The 23160-nt window shown below is 39.7% G+C and overlaps 2 protein-coding genes across 6 annotated transcripts in view; one reads left to right on the top strand and one right to left on the bottom strand.

Moving 5' to 3' along the window:
* Positions 1–23160, bottom strand: part of LOC131057809 (pentatricopeptide repeat-containing protein At4g21065) — a 69146-nt gene that overhangs the window by 31003 nt on the left and 14983 nt on the right. The window lies entirely within an intron of this gene.
* LOC131858455 (uncharacterized) lies at positions 13727–22251 on the top strand. Its single transcript, XM_059211692.1, has 3 exons — positions 13727–13805; positions 21556–21713; positions 21844–22251. Exons 1-3 carry the CDS (start codon positions 13727–13729, stop codon positions 22198–22200), a joined length of 594 nt encoding a protein of 197 aa, XP_059067675.1. The 3' UTR covers positions 22201–22251.

Below are 23160 nucleotides of genomic sequence, written 5' to 3'. Positions count from 1 at the left end.
GGGTTCCCTGTGGGTCCTGCGTGGAGCCACAGGGAACCCAACCGCCTGGGCAGGACCCGGGTGGGACCCAGGTCGAACCAAGGAGGACCCGGGTGAACCCAAGCCCGTGGGTTCCCAAAAACGGGGCCTATGGGTTAGAAAACAAAGAAAAACAATTAAAAAACAAAATTTTTAATCTTATTTTAACATTTTGAAACTTGAAACTTGAATATTATCTTTTTTGCAAATTATGAATATGATATTACATTTATGATTTACGATATATCAATAATAGAATATTTATTGGCATTGGCAATTATGGATTTATGATTTATGATTTATCTACTATCATTTATGTATGTATCATTGTATGGGAAAGTTACATTGCATGTTTCATATTTGTATGTTTGAACTGTGAACATATATAATTTTGATGTTTGAAGTTTGAACATATATATATATATATATATATATAAAAAAATTAAAATATATATATATGTGTGTACGGACGAACCCGTACTCGTACCAAAAAAAAAAAAATTTGCCGAATCCGAACCGGAACCGGTAACTTAGTCTTTAGTAGATCCGCATTACCGCAAGTATTTTTCTTTTGACCACGTAAAACCTACAAAACCATCATGTTCAAGAACATCCATTCACATAAATACCCACTTCACGTTTGGAAGACTCAAAAGTCTGAAAAAGCACCATAATGGTTGAACAAAAACAATGGATTATCACAGATGAGCATCACCATAGATTTTTATGAAAATCTATTAAACCCTCACATCCAAAAAACATGAATTTGAGTCAGGCAAGTATAAACTTCCATAAAAAAAAATTGTTCAAGGATTCCAAGCCCATTTGTAGACCAACTCCACAACCACCATGAGTACATGCATCCGAAGGAGACAAGCTATTTTAGAAGCTTCTAGATCATCAAATGATCAACTCCATAGCCTCCATGCATTTGGGGTAACAAAAGTAGCGCCTTCCAATACTAGGAAAAAGCAAACACCTAGCATAAGCACATCACTCCATAGTTGAAAACAACACAAGCTTCTCCATATCACCAAGGAGCCTCTCACAAACACCCAATATGAAAAATTTCCACTAAGTGTAAAAAAGCACACCCCATGCATCAAGAAATATTTCGCTGTCAAACAAGAGCTCCAGCCTAATGTCATTTCATCATGACCAACTCCATTTTCTCTATCATGACCATCCTTCAAACTACGTGTTGTCTCCTAAAACTAGAAACAACTACAAGACTTCCACTCACCAAAGGATCAATATTCAGTCAATTCCTTGTAACTCCTTCAAGCTTGCTAGGGTAAGAAATATTCACAGAAGGAATACCCAGAACCCAAAACACCAAGGACCTCACATGCAAGCAAAATGTGAGTTCAGGCAAGTACATACAACTCAAAAAGCAAGTACATGCAACTCACAAAAGGCGCATGAGAGTAACTTGTGAATCTCAGAACAAAGCTCTACTACCAAATGAAAAATAATTGGGCATCCCAAAAAAGCCATCTAAGATCAATATGCGCATCCAGTATCCAATACAAACACACATTACTATGTCATAATGCGGAATCAGGCACAATTTATGTAATTTTAGATCTTGCAAATCAAGCTATTTCAACAACAACATGCATACATTAAGATTCAACATTAAAGAATTATTAAACAGAAAGAACAAGACAAAAGAGTAGAACACACAATTTACATGGGGAAAACCCTTTCGGGTAAAAATCCCTACTCCAAAAACATAGAGCCATTGCATTATTCAACAACAAAATACCATTACAATACAATGTTCAGGCATTAAGCCTTTACATGGAGATTCACATCATGTTCCACCCTAGAGAAAATCCAACAACATGACCCCTATGAAATGAACTTCTCTCACTTAAGCTCTTCTCACAAACACTTGTATTTATAGAGATTACAATGCAACATGTAGCAGCTTCTCAAATGCGTCCACATTCAATGTATCAGTAAATGTGTCCACATTCAATGTATATTCAACATGTAACTAGAAATTCTTTTTGCATAACTCTTGCATAAATATTAATTTACAAACTTAAATCTCCAAGTGGATGCCAACTTCCTACCATACAGGGAACAAGCCATAGACATCTTGCAAGTGCCTTCACACATGTCACCACCGTGCAACTCCAAGAAATTTTCACAAACTTCTTTCTCCAAAAGAGTGCACAAGTGACAAGTGACACTATTGTGTGCTCTCCTAGCTAGTAGGAATAACTTTCCTGACAGGTCCTATTGATGTGTATTTTATGACTCATGCAACACAGAATAAAACACTAAATATTTTATCCTCACTTGAACAAAATCCCCTCTTATGCTAAACTTCGTGATCATAGGAGGTGACTCCAAGGTTCTGAATGTCAGGGCTTGACATGCTCTTGGATAGACTCAATTATTTGATGTGATATTGCTAGAATCACAAGTTGGACTTACATTGAATCTTGAATGCTCAAAATGCTGCTGGAACGTGGAATTTTACTTAAATTAAAAAAGGGGAAAAAGGATGAGGGATGGGAAAGCTAATCTAATCCTAAGAATGTAAGAGCGATGGACAATCTTTGATGAAACTCAACTAAGCTTTGTTTTGACATGCAACGAACATCTCCACAAGGCTAGTGCGATCTTCTAGGGATAGCTAATGATTTCCAAATCACCACTACAAGCATAGATACCCTCAAGGTGAAGCATATCAATGAAGGAGTGATAATTGAAGTTAAGCTTGGCTAAGATGGATCCAATGACTACGCAAGACACTTTACAATCAGCAAGGTGTTAGTAGTATGGATGTATGAATTTCACCATTGATCATGCACAAAGTTCTTCCATTCATCTAAACAGCATGAAAATTAAACGAGAAGTAGAGACCATGCAAATTGTTGAATCAACTCAAAGTTTCACCATATCTTCAATGAAGTTTACATGCTTCTTACAACAATATTTGCCTTCTCCTCCTACTCTACTCTAGCTATCTGCTACCTTTACAAAATGAAGAAGTGGAGCCTTATATAGTGCTCTCATTACAATGAGTGGCTCAGTTTGATCACAATCAATGGCCAAGATTGAAGGATAGAAACCCTAATTAGGATTTGTTACACCCATTACAAAGCATTTAATGCTTGACCAATGATAAAATTACATTGAGTGGGACACATGTCCTTCTTTGAATATTTGACCAATAGATGACAAGGGTAGGTGCATCAAACCTTGTGCCCATATGTGGCAGTTATCCTCTTTGTCGGATGAGTCCGGTGCATTGAACCTGGATGCCTTATCTTAGGATAAGTGATGACTAGACGCCCCCTTAGCTTGCTCATTGTAACTCATCACAAAGGTAGATGATGGAGGCATATCTCTTGATAATCAACATTTCCAAGCTCAATCATGAATGGGATGAAGGTAAGAGATGTTCCTAATTGCCTCATCTTCTAACTTTGATTAACTCTTTTGAACTATCTCCTGTCTTGATCACCTCCATCCTGGAGCTTCCATCTTGGTGAGTGATGTTCCTTCCACGCCTTGAAGTCTTGACCCTCTTCACATTCCTTTGCATCTTCATCCCCCTTGCATCAAACCTGGAAACAAACATAATTTGAATCAAGACATTGCAAAAAGTACTTAATCCAACTTCCCACTACCTTCTCTAAATCTGGAAATGAATTTTCTGATCATGGAAACATCTGATTATAAGTCTGATTTTACATCTTTTGATCTAATTTCCATCAATTTGAGTCTGATTTTGATGCTTGAAGGTAAAATTTCTGAGTTACAAGTCTGAGTTTCTTGTGTTGAAGCCTGATTCTTATCTCAATGCATGCATGGTCGTGGATTTTAGGAGCAGCTAGAAGTGCACTATAGCAGGTCGGGGTTTTCACCCCCAAGTGGAAGTGGAAGTGGAAATGGAAGTAGAAGGAAGTGGAAGTGGAAGGAAATGGAAGTGGAAGGAAGTGATTCATCACTTGTAAATTGGCTCGGTACTCCATTTGTTCCCTTGACTTGCCATGGATCAAGCCTTTGATAACCTCTTGAAACATTCTAGCAAGAGCATGATCATCATCAAGCAACAGAAATACACAAGGCTTAGTTCACACATTTGAATGGGCACCAGAAGTGTCAAGTCTTAGGTCGCACTTTTGAGGGCCGACTGGAAGTCTTAGGTCGCGCTTTGGAGGCCCAACTAGAAGTCTTAGGTCGCGCTTTGGAGGCCCAACTAGAAGTCTTAGGTCATGCTTTGGAGGCCCGACTAGAAGTGATCAATGCTTAGTTCGCACTTTGAAGGCCTCATTGGAAGTCGTCAATCCTTAGTTCGCTGATTGGAGGCTTGATCGGAAATACCAATGCTTAGTTCGCTATTCAAGGGGGCAATTGGAAATGTTAGTTCGTGTTTTTGAGGCCCAACTAAGTGGAAATTGAAAGATTAATTAGCTTACTAGACATTCCCCTCCTTGACTTACTATTGATTAAGTTTGCAACAACTTCTTGACAACGTATTTAACAAGATCATGGTCTCTTTTCAAGCAATGAAATACACAAGGCTTAGTTCGCTGATTTGGAGCTTGACTAGAAGCCTTAGTTCGCACATTTTGGGCTCCATTGGAAGTGATCCCAAAATGATAACTTTGCTATCTTGATCACTTTGTTCGAGCCTCTCATGGTGATTTGAACTCTAGTGATTTGAACTCTAGCCTATCCTTCCTTAAAATATTGACTCTCTAAAACAAGTTTGCCTAGCCAAATTTAGCACTTCATCTCTGATTCAGCTAGTTAATGATGATGATCAAATGGAATGATCATCATGAATCGTTCATTTCCTAAGCCCTGAAAACTCACTAACCTCACATCATCCTAAGGAGAGAGACTTGACTTGATTATCTCCTGGCCACCTAAGATACTACACCTCTTCCAAGTGAAAGGATAAAGACTCCAAAACTAACCTAGAAAGCCAAAAAGTGATGGGTCCCCATTTGCAATGGGGCAATGTGTGAAAACATCACAACAGGTCCCACAAAGTGATATGGCTTCCTATTAAAGTTAGCACTTAGGATATTATTAAATATGCACCATATGAATTAAATAATACCCAAATAATTAATGCTAGGACTCAAAGGTTGAGATAACTTAATCCCAACAGCTCCCACCAATAGATGTTGCCCATTTTTCAGATAAGAACATTCCCCACTTAAGAGGGTAGCCCACTAGTATGGTGCCCATCAGGAAAACTTGTCGGAGTATGTAGCCAATTGTACTTCTACATCATTTACTTCTATAGAATCTATTGCAAAACATTTTCCATAAGACTTGAACACTTGTAGGTCGAGTTTTTTCATTACCTGAAGTGGCATGACATTACTCAATGCTCTTGAATCAAGCATACAGTTATGAAGCAACCATCCATTTATGATCGAAGTGGTATAAAAGGGATCAACACAAATTTGATTGTTCACCACTGAAGCAGTAACGTATACCCCCCAGTCTCTTCCTTCTCTATCTTTTCTTCTTCATTTGGGGTGCTAGTTGGTTGTCCAATCACAACAACAAAAATGAAGGATAAAGTTGTTTCCTTATGCTCTAGAAACCTAAGAGGCTCACTGTTGACGTGTTTTTTTGACAGTGTCGAACACAGAATAAAGTTACCAATGGTCACCTTACCCTCTCTTGATCAAAATTAGTCCGTGTGCTAAGATTGCATAAAGTTCAAACGGCTAATTCGAAGGTTCCTCCAATGCATGGACGTGACTCAGTTGTTTGATGTGTTTGTTGTTAACCCAAGGGACCTTACGTGTGTTCAATTGAAGAAGATGATAAACTCAAGCAAGCTCAAGGATTTCTATATGGATGATTTGCAATGAAAGCCCTAGTTTTAGATTTTTTATTTTCGAATTATGCAGAAAGTAAATGAGAGTAGGGCAGAGAGAACTATGCTAAAGCTAATCTAATCCTAAGAACAGGAGACAGGATCACTCATGCAAAATCAAACCACGCTTCGCTTCGCCGGCAGAGCACAACTACGCGAAGGCAGTACAATCTTCAAAGGGTATGTAGAGGTTTTTCAAATCACCAATATAGACCATCGGATCAAACAATCTTCACTATTGATCGAAGTTAAGCATACACACATAACAAAAGGCTCAGGCTTACTTTGCACGGTATACAACAATCAGCTGCACACCAAAAGTATGAGCTCGCAACAAGTACTCGTATCAAATCCGGTTCTCCTAACAACATGTAAGCAAATCTAATCTAACTAAAGAGAGCAAGACCATGCAAATTGCTAAAATAGAACAAGAATACACCATCAAAATCGAACAATGTATTAAGTTGGCTACTTCAACAATCCTAATGCAACAATCTCAGATAATAATCTCTCCTCCCTTACAAATGGGATGCAACAAGGTGGGAATCAGTAATAAATACCCCATAAAGCCCATATACAATTATTCCATGAGCCCAAAATAGCACCCACTAGTACATTAAATGCACCCCACTATACCGATCATGCCCAAAATATAATAAACATCTCCATGCAAGGAATAAATGCCCATCATTCTTCATGCAACGGTGACATGCACAGAGAATCTGTCATAGAATCATATATAAGGCGGCTACATGCAAGAAGATTCCTCATGCGACGGCAACATGCATGACCGGACCACCACTTACTCAAAATAACCCCAGCAGTAAATACGCCACCACTATTCAACTAAAAGACTCTCGTCCAAGAATGGACGACCATTATCCCGTTAATTTATGGTGTATGCAATGAATTTGTTGACGACTGCTTCCAGCTCTCCAATGGAGACACTTGGCACATTTTCAATGTCGAATTCCATCGAGGCAATTTCTTCCTCGCTCTTGGAAAAGAAGCTCTCACACTCCATCATGATTTCCTGTGTCTTCTTCATTATATTGGAAAATGAAGAAACATTTGCAAAATGTTCCTTAGGGAATGAACCTACGAAGAACTCGTGCAACTGAGATTTCAAGGAGTTCACCGTTGTTCCACCGTCATTGAGTTTCCTTATGAACAATGCCTCAATTGCGCTGATGATTTCCTCCTGCACCCCTCTGATGGAATCTTTCAAAGTTAAGGACTCTACGCTGAATTTATCGAAGGTGTTCTTTCCTGGGCAAATGGCTTAGAACCATCGGGGAAATTCATAAGCTTCATTCTCCTGAATTACTTTCCCATCAATCAGAATTTGCCTTGGAATCTTTGTCAGAGCCCAGAGCCGCGGAATGGTTAAGTCGCGGTATACGTGCACATCCTCCCACAATCCTTCCACTGTCTCCAATCTGCTTAGGAGGGCCACGAACTTTGAATGAAGCTGAGCTAGGTCCTCAATGAATTTTCCCACTTCAGTTTAAACATTTTCTATCCATTCCCTGGAATTTTGTGCCATTGCTCTAATAACTTCCACATCATCAACAACTTTCTGAGGAAGGGAGGAAGGAGGAGTGAATGAAGGACCTACCTCCCTGAGGGGACTTTTGAAACTTCTAATGTACTCGCATAGGGCTCTATTTTCTTCCCTCATCCTCTTACATTTCGCCTTTGATTTCAGCATCTTTTCCTTCACAGCTAAGGAAGATTCTTCAAAGTCTCCTATTACTTGACCTATGGAAGCATGGCCAAGATCAATCTGTCTGATAACATAATCTTCCTGCCTGATTTCGTTCCTGTCTTTATCTACTGCAGGTTCAGCAATGTGCAGGGTCCGACATCCAAACTCTTCCCTTACAACCTTAGAGAATTTCCGAGGAGCCTTCCTTTCTATTGGCTAATCCATCTTTTTCAACAATTCTTGTAACTCCCGGGCTAGATCAGTTTTTTTTTTGTTCCTTTCTCAACCTTCCTATCAACCAATTTGGAGCGGGGATGGAGTGACTATGAACCTCTACGTGCTCCTGCTCCTGTGACTCTTCTTCCATTTCGCCAAGGATAACTTCCACAAAGCTATCCTGACGAACCTCTTCCTAGTGTGAGGGACTTTCTGGTCTTTGACTTCTTGGTTGATTGTGTCCTTGTGAAGCGTTCATGCTGAGTATATCTGGTGTTGGAATGTTCTCTAGAGGTGGACCTGCCGGATGTGAAAACGTCTCTACTAACTGTACACTCGAGGAACTCAACGGTGAATGCTCCCTCTCTATCCTTGCTCTCTTTTGTGGAGGTTCTTCCTGCTGGACTTCTTGTTGAACCTCCTGTGGAGCTTCCTGCTGAATATCCTTCTTCCTTGCTGTCCTTGGTCTCTTTGGGGCATTTTTTCCTTTATCAATCTGGACTCCCCCTCCTACCTAGGCCTGTGAAAAGCCTTCGGTCACCTCACTGTGGGAATCTAGACTTCCCATTAGCTGATATGTCAAATGAACATTTCCTTCCGCCAACTTCCTTATCTGTCGGTCAATCCAGTGCCTAGTGAATTTCAACACTGGTCTAGCCAGGACATTCAAATCATCAATTTCGGGCTCTGACCAATCTGGCAACTGAATGGGTTGATCTTTTACTTTCTCAAATTCAGGTTGCACCAAATCTGAATCCTCCTTCACCTGATCTAGCACCTGGTAAATTTCACTTAACCTGATGGTGTCAAGGGGCAATCTGGAATGTATTTTCTTCCGGACCTCAAGGTCATCCTCAGCACCTGCCCAATAATCTTCTAAGTGAAACTTGTGTATGAATTTGACGCCAGCAACCTTTCTGATTTGGCGGTAAGGATCATAATGGGCCCTGGATGTATAAAATGGCAGGCGATAGAATGCCAATTCCCCTGTTGCACTCTCAACGGCCTCCAAGCCCGGGCATATTTCCATGAAGTCACCTAAGACAACCGGGAATTCAATTGATTGCTTCTACTTCTTCTTCTGTAATTGATCATAGGTTGTTAACTGTCTCATGAGCTCCAACAATACGAGCTTGTCTGATGGATACCTTGTCAACTTGTATGACTGGAATGAGAATCCTTGCGTCCTGATGTAGGTGAATTTAGGAAATTGCAAGAATGTAGCTCCATACTTCTGGACCAAGGCACTTGCTTGCGGCGACACCCTTACATGCAACTTCTTCTGCATAAGCCGTGTCAACTACATAGTGAAGGTGTCATTCGCCAACCTGTAAGAACTAACATTGTGAAGATACAGCTGGGGATAACACTCATGTACTTTCAGCTGTGTTGGTCTGCAACCCATGATTCCACTTGTTGTCTTACCATCAAATCCTCCCCTTCGCGCAAGCATATAGATTAGGTAGGAGCTCATGAAGAAGGACTGGGACCTTTTTTCTTTTAAGTATTTTAGTTGTTCCTGCAAGTAATGACTAATCAATCTGACCCAATCAACTAGCCCATTTGCATTCATGATCTTGCCTATGTAGAAGAACTTCCAGGTTTCAAAGTTCACAGAGTGTGAACACCCCATTACTCTACTCAGCATCTTTATCAGGTCCACATACTCTTGCTTGAACTCAAAGATAGTGAGTCTTTGGCATCTTGGAGGCATGCATCCTGGGCTTCAGCAACCATTGTTTATTAATCAAATCAGCACACCTGGCAGGACCTACTTCATATACTGCCTTAGCTCCGCTGCTGGTCCTGTATGTCATGGAATAGTGCGTAGGAATTCTGAAAGCCTCACCAATTGACTCCGGAGTCAACGTTGCCAACAACTTGCCATCTGACGTTGAAATTGTCTTCCGCTCCAAATTATAATGTTCTGCACACTCCAGAATCAAGTCTGGACACTGAATAGCAGGAGGAAAACCAACTGCTGCAACAATTCTGCTCTTGACAATTTTGACAGTTGTTGGTGATGGACTATGCCCTACAGTCCCGAACATTTTAATCTTGAATGCAGCCAGATTGAATGTGCCCCAATTTGTATCGCTGATTTCCTCCCATCAGGAATTCATTTGGGAACGAGGAAAGAAACCTTTCATCTTTGCCTTGATCAATGCCTGCCTGGAGAGGGTGCCTTGCTTGATTCCGCCATCCTGAAAAGCACCTTGGAAATGATGAAAACAAAGACTAAGTACGACCACTCTTCACTTCTCCAATTCTTCTTTCCTGAATCCTGCACGTGAGAAATGAAATGCCTCTCCATGCTTATATAGAAACCTTCAAATCGTCATGCTAAGTTAGGAGGCATCAAATTAGCAATTGAATTTATGATGCGTCATACTTTCTCAGTCAGTGCGCCATGCAAAAGAAACTTCCCTTGTGAGTGAGTTCGAATTTAGAAGTTTCATTAAATGCACTAAGCCATGCGTCATACTTGGAGATTCTTTTCGCCAACTCATTAACTTCCACTCTTTCAAATTTCGGAGGGAAATTGAAGGATTTTTCAAGATTTGCTTGATTTCATTCTAACTTGTTGCCTTTTGCTTCTTAAGGAATTTTCACGCCCTTTTCAACATCCCCTATTTTTTAGGGATCCCCCTAAAATTTAGGAGCCAAGTTCATTGGATAGAGAAATTCCCCACGATTCTGAATCTATAAAATTTTCCAATTCTGATAAGATTCGGTGTCTAAAAATAGAAAATTCAAAAATTTGCCTGAGGGGATTTTTGCTTTTGATTCCTCCTTGACCCTTTGACTTCATGAACTGACAAATTGGAGCGAATTTCCTACTTCATGACTTCATGTTTTGGAGCGAATTTCACACTTCATGAGTTGCAAGTTTGGAGCGAACTTCATGACTTTGCATGTTGGAGCAAATTTCATACTTCATGAGTTGCAAGTTTGGAGCGAACTTCATGACTTTGCATTTTGGAGCGAATTTCATACTTCATGAGTTTAGCATTTGGAGTGAATTTCCTACTTCATGAATTCAACATTTGGAGCGAATGTCCTACTTCATGAATTCAACATTTGGAGTGAATTTCCTACTTCATGAATTCAACAATTGGAGCGAACTTCCTACTTCATGACTTCACCTTTTGGAGCGAACTTTACAAGATGCACTTCATGAGTTAGAGGTTGAGAGCGAATTTCATTATTTAAGAAAATGGAGTGAATTCCCTATGAAGGTGAACTTCATGAATTCATAATTTGGGCGAACTTCATGTTTGAGAGATTTTAAGCAAGCTTCATGAGTTCAAGGTTTGAAGCAAACTTCATGAGTTCAAGGTTTGAAGCTAACTTCAGGAGTTGAAGATTTGGAGCGAATTTCTACAAAGGTGAACTTCATGACTTAGAAGATTGGAACGAATCGATTGAAACAAGCTTTACGTGCACACCATCTAGAGCAATCTTCATCTTCAAACATACATAAGCGAATCTCAGCTTCATGTTCAAACCTACATGAGCAAATCTCAACTTCATGAATTAGCATGGATGAGCGAATTTCATATTGAACTTCGCAAACTCAACATGCAAGAGTGAACTTCATGAATGGACAAAGGGGAGCGAACTTCATGTTCTGAGCTGCAAAAGTGAATTTCAAGAATGAAAGTAAACTCAAAGGCAAGACAAGGACAACTTAATGAACATCAAGGGTGGAATAAACTTCAAGAACCCCTCTCCACAGAGCGCTAAAACAACTTCAAGTGTCGCTTCATGAGGGCAAATTCTCTTTATATGTTGTTATTAAATCCATATATCAAGTGTATTTGATACTCGCTTGTTTGTTTTGCAGGAGATGAAGCAAGACACAAGGAGAACCTCTTCAAGAAACTTCGTCAGCAGACACTAGAACATCAAGGAGGAGAAGATCTCAAAGTGTTTAAAGACTCTCGCCACCTCAATTGCATGAAGAAGACTCAAAATGCTACTAGGTTGAAAGACTTCGAATGTTCAATAGCTGCAAGCTAGGTTACCGGGTTCGCCTCTGGGCCCCCCTAGTACGGGTCCTGGTTCGATCAGGTCCGTGGTACGGGTCTGGTTCGAACTGGGTTCAACCAGGGTTCGAAAAAACCAAAGTGGGTTCGACCCTGGTCGAACCCGGGCGGACCCAGTCGAACCTGGGCGGTTGGGCAGCCCGTAAAGTCAAAAAATAACGCAATTTTTTTTTTTTCAATTCCGCCTTGTAAAAAGTGAAAGTTATAACCTAAAATTGACTTCTAAAACATTTTATTGACTCATTTCGCCTCATTTGTGTTGCAAACAAAAGTTTTATGAGAGCAGGTTGAAGAAAGGGTGAACAAAATTTGGCTTCCAAGATCAAAAAGGAGTTGAATACTGATTTTTGAAGCTTCAACAAGTGTTGCAGCATCATTTCCATACATTTTCAAGCTTCCATTGGCTGCAAGAAGTAGGTTTTTAAACATTTTTTTCCAACTATTTTTGTTTCACAAATTGTCAAACATGAAACTTGAATTTTTTTTCATTATTTAGGTTTTGTTTTTGAATATGTTTATATTATTTCTTGCCATAGGAACTAGAATGACATCTACATCTTCCTCCATTGGCAATGAACAAATAATTGCAAAACAAAGAAATGATCCAAATTCTCCCTTATGGAAATGTGTGGACATTATAAAACAACTTCCGGGAGGTGGGGGATTCCGTTGGAAATGCCATGGATGTGATATTGAACGTAATAGCTCATATTATCGAGTGGTAGGCCATTTGTGTGGAATAAAAGGAAGAGGCATCAAAAAATACCCTGGAAAAAATGGTAAACCTATACCAGATGAGACAGTGATGAAATATATTAGGGAGCATGAGGCGACAGAAGAAAGGGAAGCCCGTAGATTGAACCAAACCGCATCAAAGAAAACAAAGGGAATGTGTTGTGACCATTTCACACATCGCCCCATTAGAATGGGGACCCCCTTTTCTTTGGTTTGGTTTCGCTTGTTCTTCTCTCTGCTTTTAGGGTTTTGAGTGAGTGAGTGGTTTGTCTGGGCTAGGGCTAAACCTTAGGGGTTTCTTTTGATGCTATTCAAGCTGAGTCCAGTCGAATTTTGAAAGTTGCTAAGCGTCCTCCCGAGGATTGAGATTGTTGAAATAAGGTAAGTCTTCCAGGAGAGTTAAATAGGTCTCAGGTTAGGTCTAATCAGGGTTTTTTAGGCAAAATCCAATTTTGATTAAGTGTTAGCATTTTGAAGGTGAAATTGTGTGTTCTTGCCTAGATGAGTTTTGATCAATTTTTTGAAGCAAGATGATGCCTGAAACACAAAATTCGCTCCTGACCCTCTCTGAAGGTCCAGGACGAAATTCATCCTAAGTGCAATTTCTTGTTTTTGATAGGCTTGCTAACTGGTTCCTGGCCTTGAAAATGACCTGACTCTACCTTGTGAAGTGATTGGAAACTTAAATTTTGAATAGTTTAGCCAGAAAGGATAAAATCGCTCCTGACCCTTGCTAAGGGTCCAGGGCGAAAATGTTATTTAAGGCATATTTGTCACTGACTTTTCTAATTTGTTTTGTGCAGGGTCTCCAGGAGGGATGATTGGATGTGGTTTGATGCTTTTGAAGATTTGAAGGCATAAAAAATGATGAATTTTGAAGGTTAAGGAAAAATCGCTCCTGTCCCTTGCTGAGGGCGCAGGGCGAAATTTTGAATTCCCTCATCTGGCGATGAAAAAGGACCAAGTGTTGAGCATGAATAGAAAACGAATGACTTTCTCCACCCGCCTGAAAGAGTTTTAACTTGAAATGATGAAGGATCTTGTTGGAATCATCAAAATCGCTCTTGACCCTCTCTGAAGGTCCAGGGCGAAAAAACTTATTTGAGTCATTCCGGACCTTGAGACATCAAAGGCATGGTAGAAGATGAAATGAGCATAATAAAGTATCCAGACTTGATCGAAGATGATGAATTGAAGGTGTTTTGCCCAAAAGGTGAAAAATCACTCCTGACCTTCACTGAAGGTCCAGAGCGATTTTCTTTATATGTATCATCTTGTGACCTTTTGGGACATGAGAATTTATTCATAGCATGAAACAAGATAACATCTTCCTTAGCCAAGGAATTTTGAGATGAAAAGTGAAACAATTTGATCATGATGACAAAAGGCGCTCCTGGCCCTCACTGAAGGTCCGAAGCTTGATTTTCAAATTTGCACTGTTCTTGCAGGATCAAAGTGATTTTATGATTGGAAGATATCAAGGAAAGCATGTTCTTTCCGTTGAATATAATTTGAGTGGTCAACAAAGGAGGAAATTAACCCAAGAAACAAAAGGATCTCCTGACCCTTACTGAAGGCCCATGGCGTTTTTTCAAGATTCTCCTCTTTGTTTGAAATTTTGAGGCAAAACCTGACTTGGATAGGAGGGAGAGATGATGTTTTATACCTTAGAAGTGATTGGGAGTCTAAAGAACAAGGAAATATACCAAGAAGCAAAAAAGCGCTCCTAACCCTCACTAAAGGTCCGGAGCTAGATTCTAAAAGTGCAATTTTCTTGCAAGGACAAAACAAGTTTTGTGATTGAAATGAATGGAAGAAGGTGTGTTTTGCCCGTTGAAGATAATTTGGGGGGCTAACAAAAGGTGGATAAGCTTGAAATTGCAAAATCGCTCCTAACCCTCTCTGAGGGACCAGGGCGAAAAACCTAATATCCAACCTTTTTCTTCAAAATTGGGCGAAGCTAAGCCTAGACACAAGTTTGAAGCGATGTTTGAAATGCCTTGAAGTGGAATTGAGATGCTAGGAGTGCAAATTTTGATGACAATAGGGAAAATCGCTCCTGACCCTCTCCAAGGGTCTAGGGCGAAATTTCCAAGTATGCCCATTTACCTTACATTTCGAGATGATATTTTTGTTTCCAAGACTCAAAAGGGAGTGAAGTATGATGTTCTACGCCTTGAGGGTAATTTGAAGTTGAAGTGATTAAGAATTTGTGCAAAAAGACTCAAGATCGCTCCTGACCCTCACTGAAGGCCCAGGGCGAAATTTTCAAAATCAACAACTTCCCCTTCAAGATTGTGCTAAGGCAAGGTTGTGCTAAGGTGGAAGAGTCCTCCAAAACATGATGAAAAAAATAAGGAATGCAAGGCCTAAATTGAAAGTTCGCTCCTGACCCTTGCCAAGGGTCCAGGGCGAAGTTAGTAGCATTCTTTATTTTTACCATATTTGAGCGTTAATATCCTCCAAATTGCATTAGATGCCAAAATTGCTAACTTCGAAGTATTTGAAAAAATTAAATTAAATTGGCATTTAATAAAAGACATATTGGCATTTAATAAATTAATTTTGAGCCTTAAAAAATCGAATTTTTATTGTAAAGGCATTTAAAATTAATTTTTTATTAAATTAAAATTAAATATGGAGCGCTTGAGGTCTTATTTTTATTTATTTTGCCAAGTCGGCCTCTCCTTTTTGCAATTTTATTTATTTTTTAGGCCTATTTTGACAAGTCGGCCTAGGGGGAGCAAGGTGGTGAGCGCTCTATACATTGGAGGTGTTTTTTTTCATCATTCAAATCATTCACTCATTGCTTCAAGTGCAAATTTGGAGAGCAAGAAGGAAGTGCGAAATCTGGTCTATTTGGAGCGAATTTATTTCAAGTGTTGGAGGCTAGAAGGAGGTGGAATTGATTCTTGTGAAGGCTAAAGGAGGCGCATTTTATTCAAGGAGAGCTTTGATCTACATTTTGCCTAGCGAAATTCACCTATTTTTGCATCATTTCTTAGAGTTAGTACTCAAGAGAAGGTATGGCGAAATCACCTTAACACCATTGTTGAAGATTTCAATTTTGAACTTTGTTTTGAAAATTCTAAGTTTGGCATAGTTAATTAGGAAATGATAACTCAAGATTTATCATGAGGTTTCCTAATTAAAATCTACCCTATATTTCTATGCTTCAAGATATATTACTAATTATGAAATGTTGTGTAGGTGTCAAGATGGCGACTCCAAAGGCAGGAGCATCTACTAGTCGTCCAGCTCTCATGAAGGAAGATCAGAGGAACGAAGAATTGGAGACCAGGATCGTGTCCAAATGGAGCAATATCGGAGATACCAACTTGGGAAACTTCAGTGTAAAGAAGTTTCGAGAGGTCCCCTACATTGGCAAGCCATCACCTGTCGCAAAGAAGATAATTGAAAGTGGCATCATTAAGGCGGCCGGTTTCCCTCCAGCAGTCCAGTGTCATGAGCTGATGATCGAGTGTGCCCGCCATTATGACTCACAATCAAGGTCGATCGTATCCAAGGAAGGAAACACTTTGTCTTACCTTTCAAAGGAGGCTATAAGTGAGGCTCTCCATCTCCCAGAGCATAAAGATATGATTTACAAAAGCCTAGAAGGAGCCAGGTCAATGTATGAAGATGATCCCAACACTTGCCTGAATCTCATCAACAAGAATTGGTTGCTCAAAAGTCATCCTCACTTGAGCAAGATTCCCAACACACCACATAGGATCGACTTCCAGGAGGAGTACAAAGATTTGATAACTTTGCTCAATCGAGTTACAGGGGCTCCTCAAGCCTTCTATTTCGAGAAGTGGATGTTCTACTTCATCCAAGTGATAGTCCAAGGAAAAGGAACGATTTATTGGGCTAGAATTATTAGCCATTGCCTGGATGTGCAGTTAAGAAGACTAAAGCCTACCAAGTAGTTCCACATGAGCTCATACGTCATATATGCCTTGATCAGGAGTTTCGAATATGCAGGGCTACCTCACAGAGGAGTGATCGGAAGAGGACCCGGAGAAGTGAGAGTTTGTGACTCTTATGTTCATTTGCATCATCCTCCTAGAGGTGACTACAAGTTAGTCAATGACACCTTCACGATGAACATCACTAGGATATTGCAAGGTGGAATTCATAATCGACTATCTCTGGATGTGCAAGAACTTGTGAAGAAGCATGGTGCATGGTTCATCTAGTTTCAAAAGTTTACATATATCAGAATTCATGGGTGTCCTTTAACTCCCTACATGTTGCCGAGGTATCCAACAGATAGGATAGTGCTACTTGAGGTGACTAGATAGTTGGCAGCTTATGCAAAGGCATCCAGACACAAGCATGGATATGGAGTTCCCGTGCCCATCATATTGGGGAATTCAATTGAGGTATGTCCTAATACTCAAGCCTTGGAGGATGCAGAGAAGGAATTGGCTTTATATTCATTCACATTCTTTGCCTCGAGGGAGAATTTTGATCCTCATGGTTATATGGAGGAGACAGTTGGTAAGAAGTACAAACACGAATTTTAGGTAGACTTTTGGATGAATCTCTCAAGTGATTTAGAGGTTAAAAGAAAGATGCATTCCAGGCTACCCTTAGATCTCATCAGGAAATGCAAAGTTTATAGGGTAGCTGATCAAGCACAGGATAGTGGTAGACATCTCCAGTCATCTTATGACAGAGAAGACAAAGCAGTGAAGGTAGATTGGAATGAACCTGACGTTTTGGACTTGAGAGCTTTGATGGCTCCAGTTTTGTCATGTACTCGCAGATGGGTGGATGTACAACATCAGAAGTTAAGAGAACAGAACATACCCATGACTTTTACTTTGGAGGAAAGACCAGAAGAAGAAGGAGCGAGCGTAAGTGAAGACAATTCTCATCCTAGAGGCGCAAAGAGGAAAGAAAGACCTGAGAAAAGAGAACCTTCCAAGAAAAAGCAAGAAGCCAATCGAGATCGCTCATCAGGCACATCTTCTCGACATGGAAAGAAGGCAAGTCAAGCTGAAGGACAAGAGAAGAAGGTGCCTGAGGTGGACGAATCTATGGAGTCCATGGTACAGAATGATAAGCTTGAAAAGGGGCAGACACCTCAGCATTCATCAAGTCAATCTCCCCAAGTTAACGAGCTACATGAAGAGAAGAATGATGATGAAGCGACATCTCCTCTCCGAGAAGATGAACCATTGTCTAAAGAAATACAAGTTAGAGAGACGAGATCCGCCATTCCAGATTGGTTGAAGGAGAGACTAACGAGGGTGATTGTGATTGAGGATGAAGATGATGTAATTGACTTAGAGAGCCTTATAGGAAATTCTCAAGAAGTAACGGAGAAGAGGAAGGCCACCAAGATGTCCAAGGTGATCAGAGATGAGACAGGATCTAGGAAGTTGCAGATAGCTACACCAGTAGTGGACAAGTATGAAGGTGAAATTCTTGCAGAAGAGTATGATGTAGAAACATTTGAGCTTGGTCCACTCACTACTGAACAGGCAATGGATGAGGCAACTGATTCGTTTAAAGCACTTAAAGACAAACTTAAGGAAGAAATAGAAAAGAATAGAAAGCTTGAGAGAGAGAGAGGTGCTTGGAGAGGCTACTTTAGTCATCTCAATCAGCCCTTGGGACGTCAGGATCCGACAGTATCTCCTGTGCAAGCACTTCCCCTTGAATCAGTTGGCGAGGCAGAAAGAGTCAAGAGCTTGGTTCAGCTTATGAGCTCTTGGATTGACAAATCCCACATGGTAGTTGTTGAATTTACAACAAGAATGATGAAGACAATCCACCGAGCTATCCAGGTCCTTGAGATCGTCCACAACCTAAAGATAACGGTAGCCGCTTTCGCTCACACTAGAGATGTTATCATTCCTGTTCTGCAAGTAATCAGGCAAACACCAAGGAAGATCCTAGCACAAGAAAAGATAATGGATGGAGGAGCTCATAATTTACTTCAGTGGTCAACTCTACTCGAGATGAAAGAGGTTCTTTTCGAGGACATCAGCACCAAATGCAATCAAGTTGAAGGTGTCATCCATCCAATTCAAGATAAGGTGTTTGAAGTGTTATGTACCATTCTTGGCAAGAGGATCAAAGTTGAGACGGATGTGGACGTCCAAGAGTTGGAAGAGAGAGTTAAGGTCATCTTTTGCAAAGATGAGAATGTCATCACAGATGAGCAACGGGATCTAATGTTCACTACTATGCTCCTAATTGAGAAGATCAAAGAACTCGAACCTGGATGGGAAGCTGCTCTTCTCACTGCCTTTGATCAGGTTATCCACTTGGAGGAGCGCATGAAGAATCTTCCTGAGATTCCTATTGCTGAGATTGAAGGAATTGTGTCCAGATTCATTGCATATGCTAAGAAAGAGCATTGGAAAGGGAACAAGGTTCTGGAAGAACGGTTGTTATAGAATGATGTGGCATCTTAATTATCATTGGTCTATGTTTCCTCGATTTTTGTGCCAATTAAATATTTGGCTATGCATTTAATAATGTTCAACTAAAAAGGGAACTTTTTGTAGCAAACCCTAATTAGGGTTTAGGTGTCAAAATCTCAATCGTTGATCTTCTTTTGATCTGGGCCGTTCATTGTAATTGAGGATGCTATATATACCCTCACTCATTTTCATTTTGTCATTAGAAATTAGAAGATTAAAGATTAGATATTAAGGAGATAGATAGTTAGAGCTTTGGAGAGAAAAAGTTATTTTGTAGCAAGATTGAGTAGTGAAGAAAGAATTTCGAACAATTGTTGTCTATTTTGGCTTTGAGATCAATAAAATATTGAAGTTATGGTGTTTTATTGCAATTCTTGTGGCTATCTTCATGGTTGTTTACTTTCTTGAATCATTCTCAGTCGAAGTAGTATTTAAGTTTGAAGGACTAAGTGTTGTGCTTGATCTTTGGTGAGATTCACATTCCAAACCACTAGCTCCTTACTGATTGTAAGGACGCCTTGCGTGGTCAACTAGAGATATCTAGATTGCTTGAACCTTTAGTCATTATTGAACTATTGATATGTATCTTTATGGTAGTATCTATAATTCTTGATGATTTGAAAATCACTAATCACCTTAGAAGAACGCATCAATTCCAGTAGAGTTGTAATTCCTTGGCAATACTGAAATTGGTAGAATCTTACCAAGTCTAGCCTACATTGAGTCACTCTTAGGATTAGATTAGAATTCATCTATTGCAAACCCTATCTTTTGATCTTTTTTGAGAACCTGTTAGCTTTAGGAAAATCCTGTTCCTGCAGATCGAAAACATAAGGCCCCTTGAAGAAACAGCATTCACAACGACCACTGGTGCTTATCCACATGTAGAGATCCTACAACAAAGAACCTTGAAGTCACCCTGATTGATCCTTTTTTGCGATATCTTCAGCATTCAGAGGCTTTACTCAAGAGAGGATAAGGTACCCTTGGGTATTTTATTCTGTGTTTGATTGTGTACAAAATACACGTCAACAGAATGCAAGGCCCTTCTAATCCCAGTATCGTAGTAGAAGACCACCCCTTCTTTGCCACAAATGAACCTCAAAGTGAACCACCCTTGACACGTAAAAGAACAAAGGGGCCTTTAGAAACCGCATTCCAAAATGAGAGTAGAGACAATGCTGACCAAGATATAGTAAGGTGCATTTATGCAAATGGGTTGTCATTCAATGTTGTTCGCTCCCCATATTGGAAGCAAATGATAAAAAGTGTTAATGAGGCACCAAGAGGGTATAAGGGCCCCGGTTATGAGAAGGTACGTGGAACATTATTGGAGAAAGAGGTGAAGAGGGTTGAAGATGCATTGAAACCCATAAGGGATTCATGGGTTGAGACAAGTGTAACAATTGTTTCAGATGGGTGGAAAGATGCTAAAAACCGTCCCTTGATCAATGTCATAGTGGTGTCCCCTAAAGGGGCAATGTTTTTGAGAGCTGTGGATTGTGAGGGACAAATAAAAGATGGCCAATTTATTGCAGAAATTCTCATCTCTGCCATTGAGTCTGTGGGACCCCGCAATGTTGTCCAAGTCATAACGGACAATGCAAAAAATTGTAAAGTTGCTTGTTTGTTGGTTGAGCAACGCTATGATCACATCTTTTGGACACCTTGTGCGGTACATTCACTCAATCTTATGCTACAAAGGATTGGGCAGAAAATAAAATGGATCAGAGATGTGTATGCAGAGGCTGAGGATATCTAGATGTTCATCACAAACCACCACATGTCTCAAGGGATTTTTAGAACTTATTCGAATTTGGAGCTATTGAAGGTAAGTGAAATAGTAATTTAATTTTACATTTTCTGATTTTTTTGAATTTTCAATGTTCATAATATCATTGTGTAAGCTATATTGTGTATTCTTCTTTAAAGTTTGGCTTTATTTTTTAATCATTTGGCAGTAATTTGTGTTATAGGTTGCTGAGACCCGTTTTGCATCAAACACAATCGTCTTAAGACGACTTGTGAAAGTTAGAGTGGCACTATGCAATATGGTGATCAGCACCAATTGGACTATATGGAAGCAAAGTAGCACTGAGAGGGCAGAAAAAATTAGGGATAGAATATTGAATGAGAAATGGTGGGATCTTGTTACATATCTCCTAAGTATCACTGAGCCCATCATGAGCATGATTCGCTATACAGACATGGATAGGCCTTGCATAGGTGAGATTTATGACGGCATTGACTCAATGCTTGAAAAAATAAAGGTCACTATAAATGAAAAAGAGAATGATCCTCAGGAGGAGAAATTCTTCAAAGAACTGGAAGTAATTATTGTAGAGAGGTGGAATAAGATGACCACTCCTTTGCACCGTCTTGCCTATGCCTTGACACCTAAGTACTATAGAAATCAGTTTCTTGATAAACCAGGAAGGATTCCACCATGGAGAGATCTAGAAGTATTTGATGGGTACAGGGCAGCATTTCTTAGACTATATCCCGATGATGATTTGCGAGATGTTGTTACAAATGAGTTCATAGAATTCGTAAATGGGAATGGTCCAAGTGTTGATGCACTTCGTCATAGATCCAAGAAGGATGCTCATAGCTGGTGGTACTTCCATGGCACATGCTTCCAACACCTACAACCCCTCGCTATAAAAGTTTTATCGCAAGTAAGTTTAATTAATTAAAATTTTAAATTTACAAGTTTTAGTTTATTTATAGTTTACTTTGTCTTCATAGGTTGCTAGTAATTTTATTTTTATTAATGTATAACTTTAATTGTTTACTTTGTCTTCATAGGTTGCTAGTTCATCTGCTTCAGAAAGAAATTGGAGCACATACTCTTTCATCCACTCAGTAAAGCGCAATAGGCTGCTATCAAAAAGAGCGGAGAATTTAGTATATGTGCATTCCAACCTACGTCTTCTTTCACACAAACAACATGACTACACACAAGGGGAAACAAAGATGTGGGATATAGAGCTAGAGCATACTGATTTGGATGCTCCTGCTTCTCAGCTTCTTGCATTGACACTTGATGACTCGGAAATTGAGCCAACTTACAGTGCAAGTGCAAGTGGCATTGGCTCATCTAATGTCAATGTCAATGAGGAGGAGGAGGAGGAGGATGAATTAGATGATCCATTTGATGATTAAACTTTAAGTTTATATTGTTGAAAGTTGAAACAATGATACTTGAATATTTTGTCATTTTGATATTAAACTTGATGTATATGATGCTATTATCAATTATGGTATGATCATGATGTTATGATTACAAGTTTATGTTTGTTTTGTTGTTTATATGATGCTATGTGACATGCAAATTTTAATTCATGCTTATAGGCTTCACAAATATCAAAATATATATATATATATATATATATATAAAATTTACATGTTTTTGTACTAACGAACCCAAACAAACCCAAACCCCTTTTCAAAATTTTGCCGTACTGGCGTACCGGGTTCTTCGAACCCGTACCGGTGCCCGAACCCGAACCGGTAACTTAGGCTGCAAGCAATAGAGTGGGATATCTTCAAGGTTCTCATTCTATGACATTGGCATGGAGAGATCACAGGAGTGCAAAGGAGAAATCATCCAACTACCTCAAGGCACTAGACCATCAAGGAAGGATAACCTACATGATGGAAGGATGTTTTACAATCTTGAATTCCCTTTGGGAATCCAAGAATCGAAGTCAGTACAATAAGGAGCTACATTCAACCAATTGCATCATTCATCATGTCAAAAAACGAAGGAGGATCAACCAAAGTCATCACAAGACCTACATCGAACATGATTGAAGAAGCAGATAATTTTAGAAGAGTTAATCAAAGTTTGCTTCTCATCATCATCATCATCACATTGAGCAACTGAATAATGTTGAGTATCAAGAGATATCTCTCAACATCCCTTCATGATGATGAATCAAATCAAGTTTACAAGTGCAAGATTGAGGTGGCAGCCCAGTCATCCCTTCCACCAATTTGAGGGGTCCACATCAACATGTTCAAGTTCAATGAATCAAGTTCATATAAGAAGGCACAAACTCCAATGTAACTACCCTCAATATCTATTGGTCAACATTCTTTGAATGTAATTCTCTCATTGGC

The sequence above is a fragment of the Cryptomeria japonica genome, chromosome 9 (genome assembly GCF_030272615.1).
Source record: "Cryptomeria japonica chromosome 9, Sugi_1.0, whole genome shotgun sequence".
NCBI lineage: Eukaryota > Viridiplantae > Streptophyta > Pinopsida > Cupressales > Cupressaceae > Cryptomeria > Cryptomeria japonica.
This window is presented reverse-complemented; position numbering and strand designations above follow the sequence as displayed.

Coding starts and splice junctions, on each gene's coding strand:
- LOC131858455 (XM_059211692.1), top strand. CDS start 13,727: ATGGTAGAAGATGAAATGAGCATAATAAAGTATCCAGACTTGATCGAA. Junction 13,806..21,555: donor GAAGGTGTTTTGCCCAAAAG/GTGAAAAATCAC, acceptor ATGATTTGCGAG/ATGTTGTTACAAATGAGTTC. Junction 21,714..21,843: donor CTATAAAAGTTTTATCGCAA/GTAAGTTTAATT, acceptor TTGTCTTCATAG/GTTGCTAGTTCATCTGCTTC.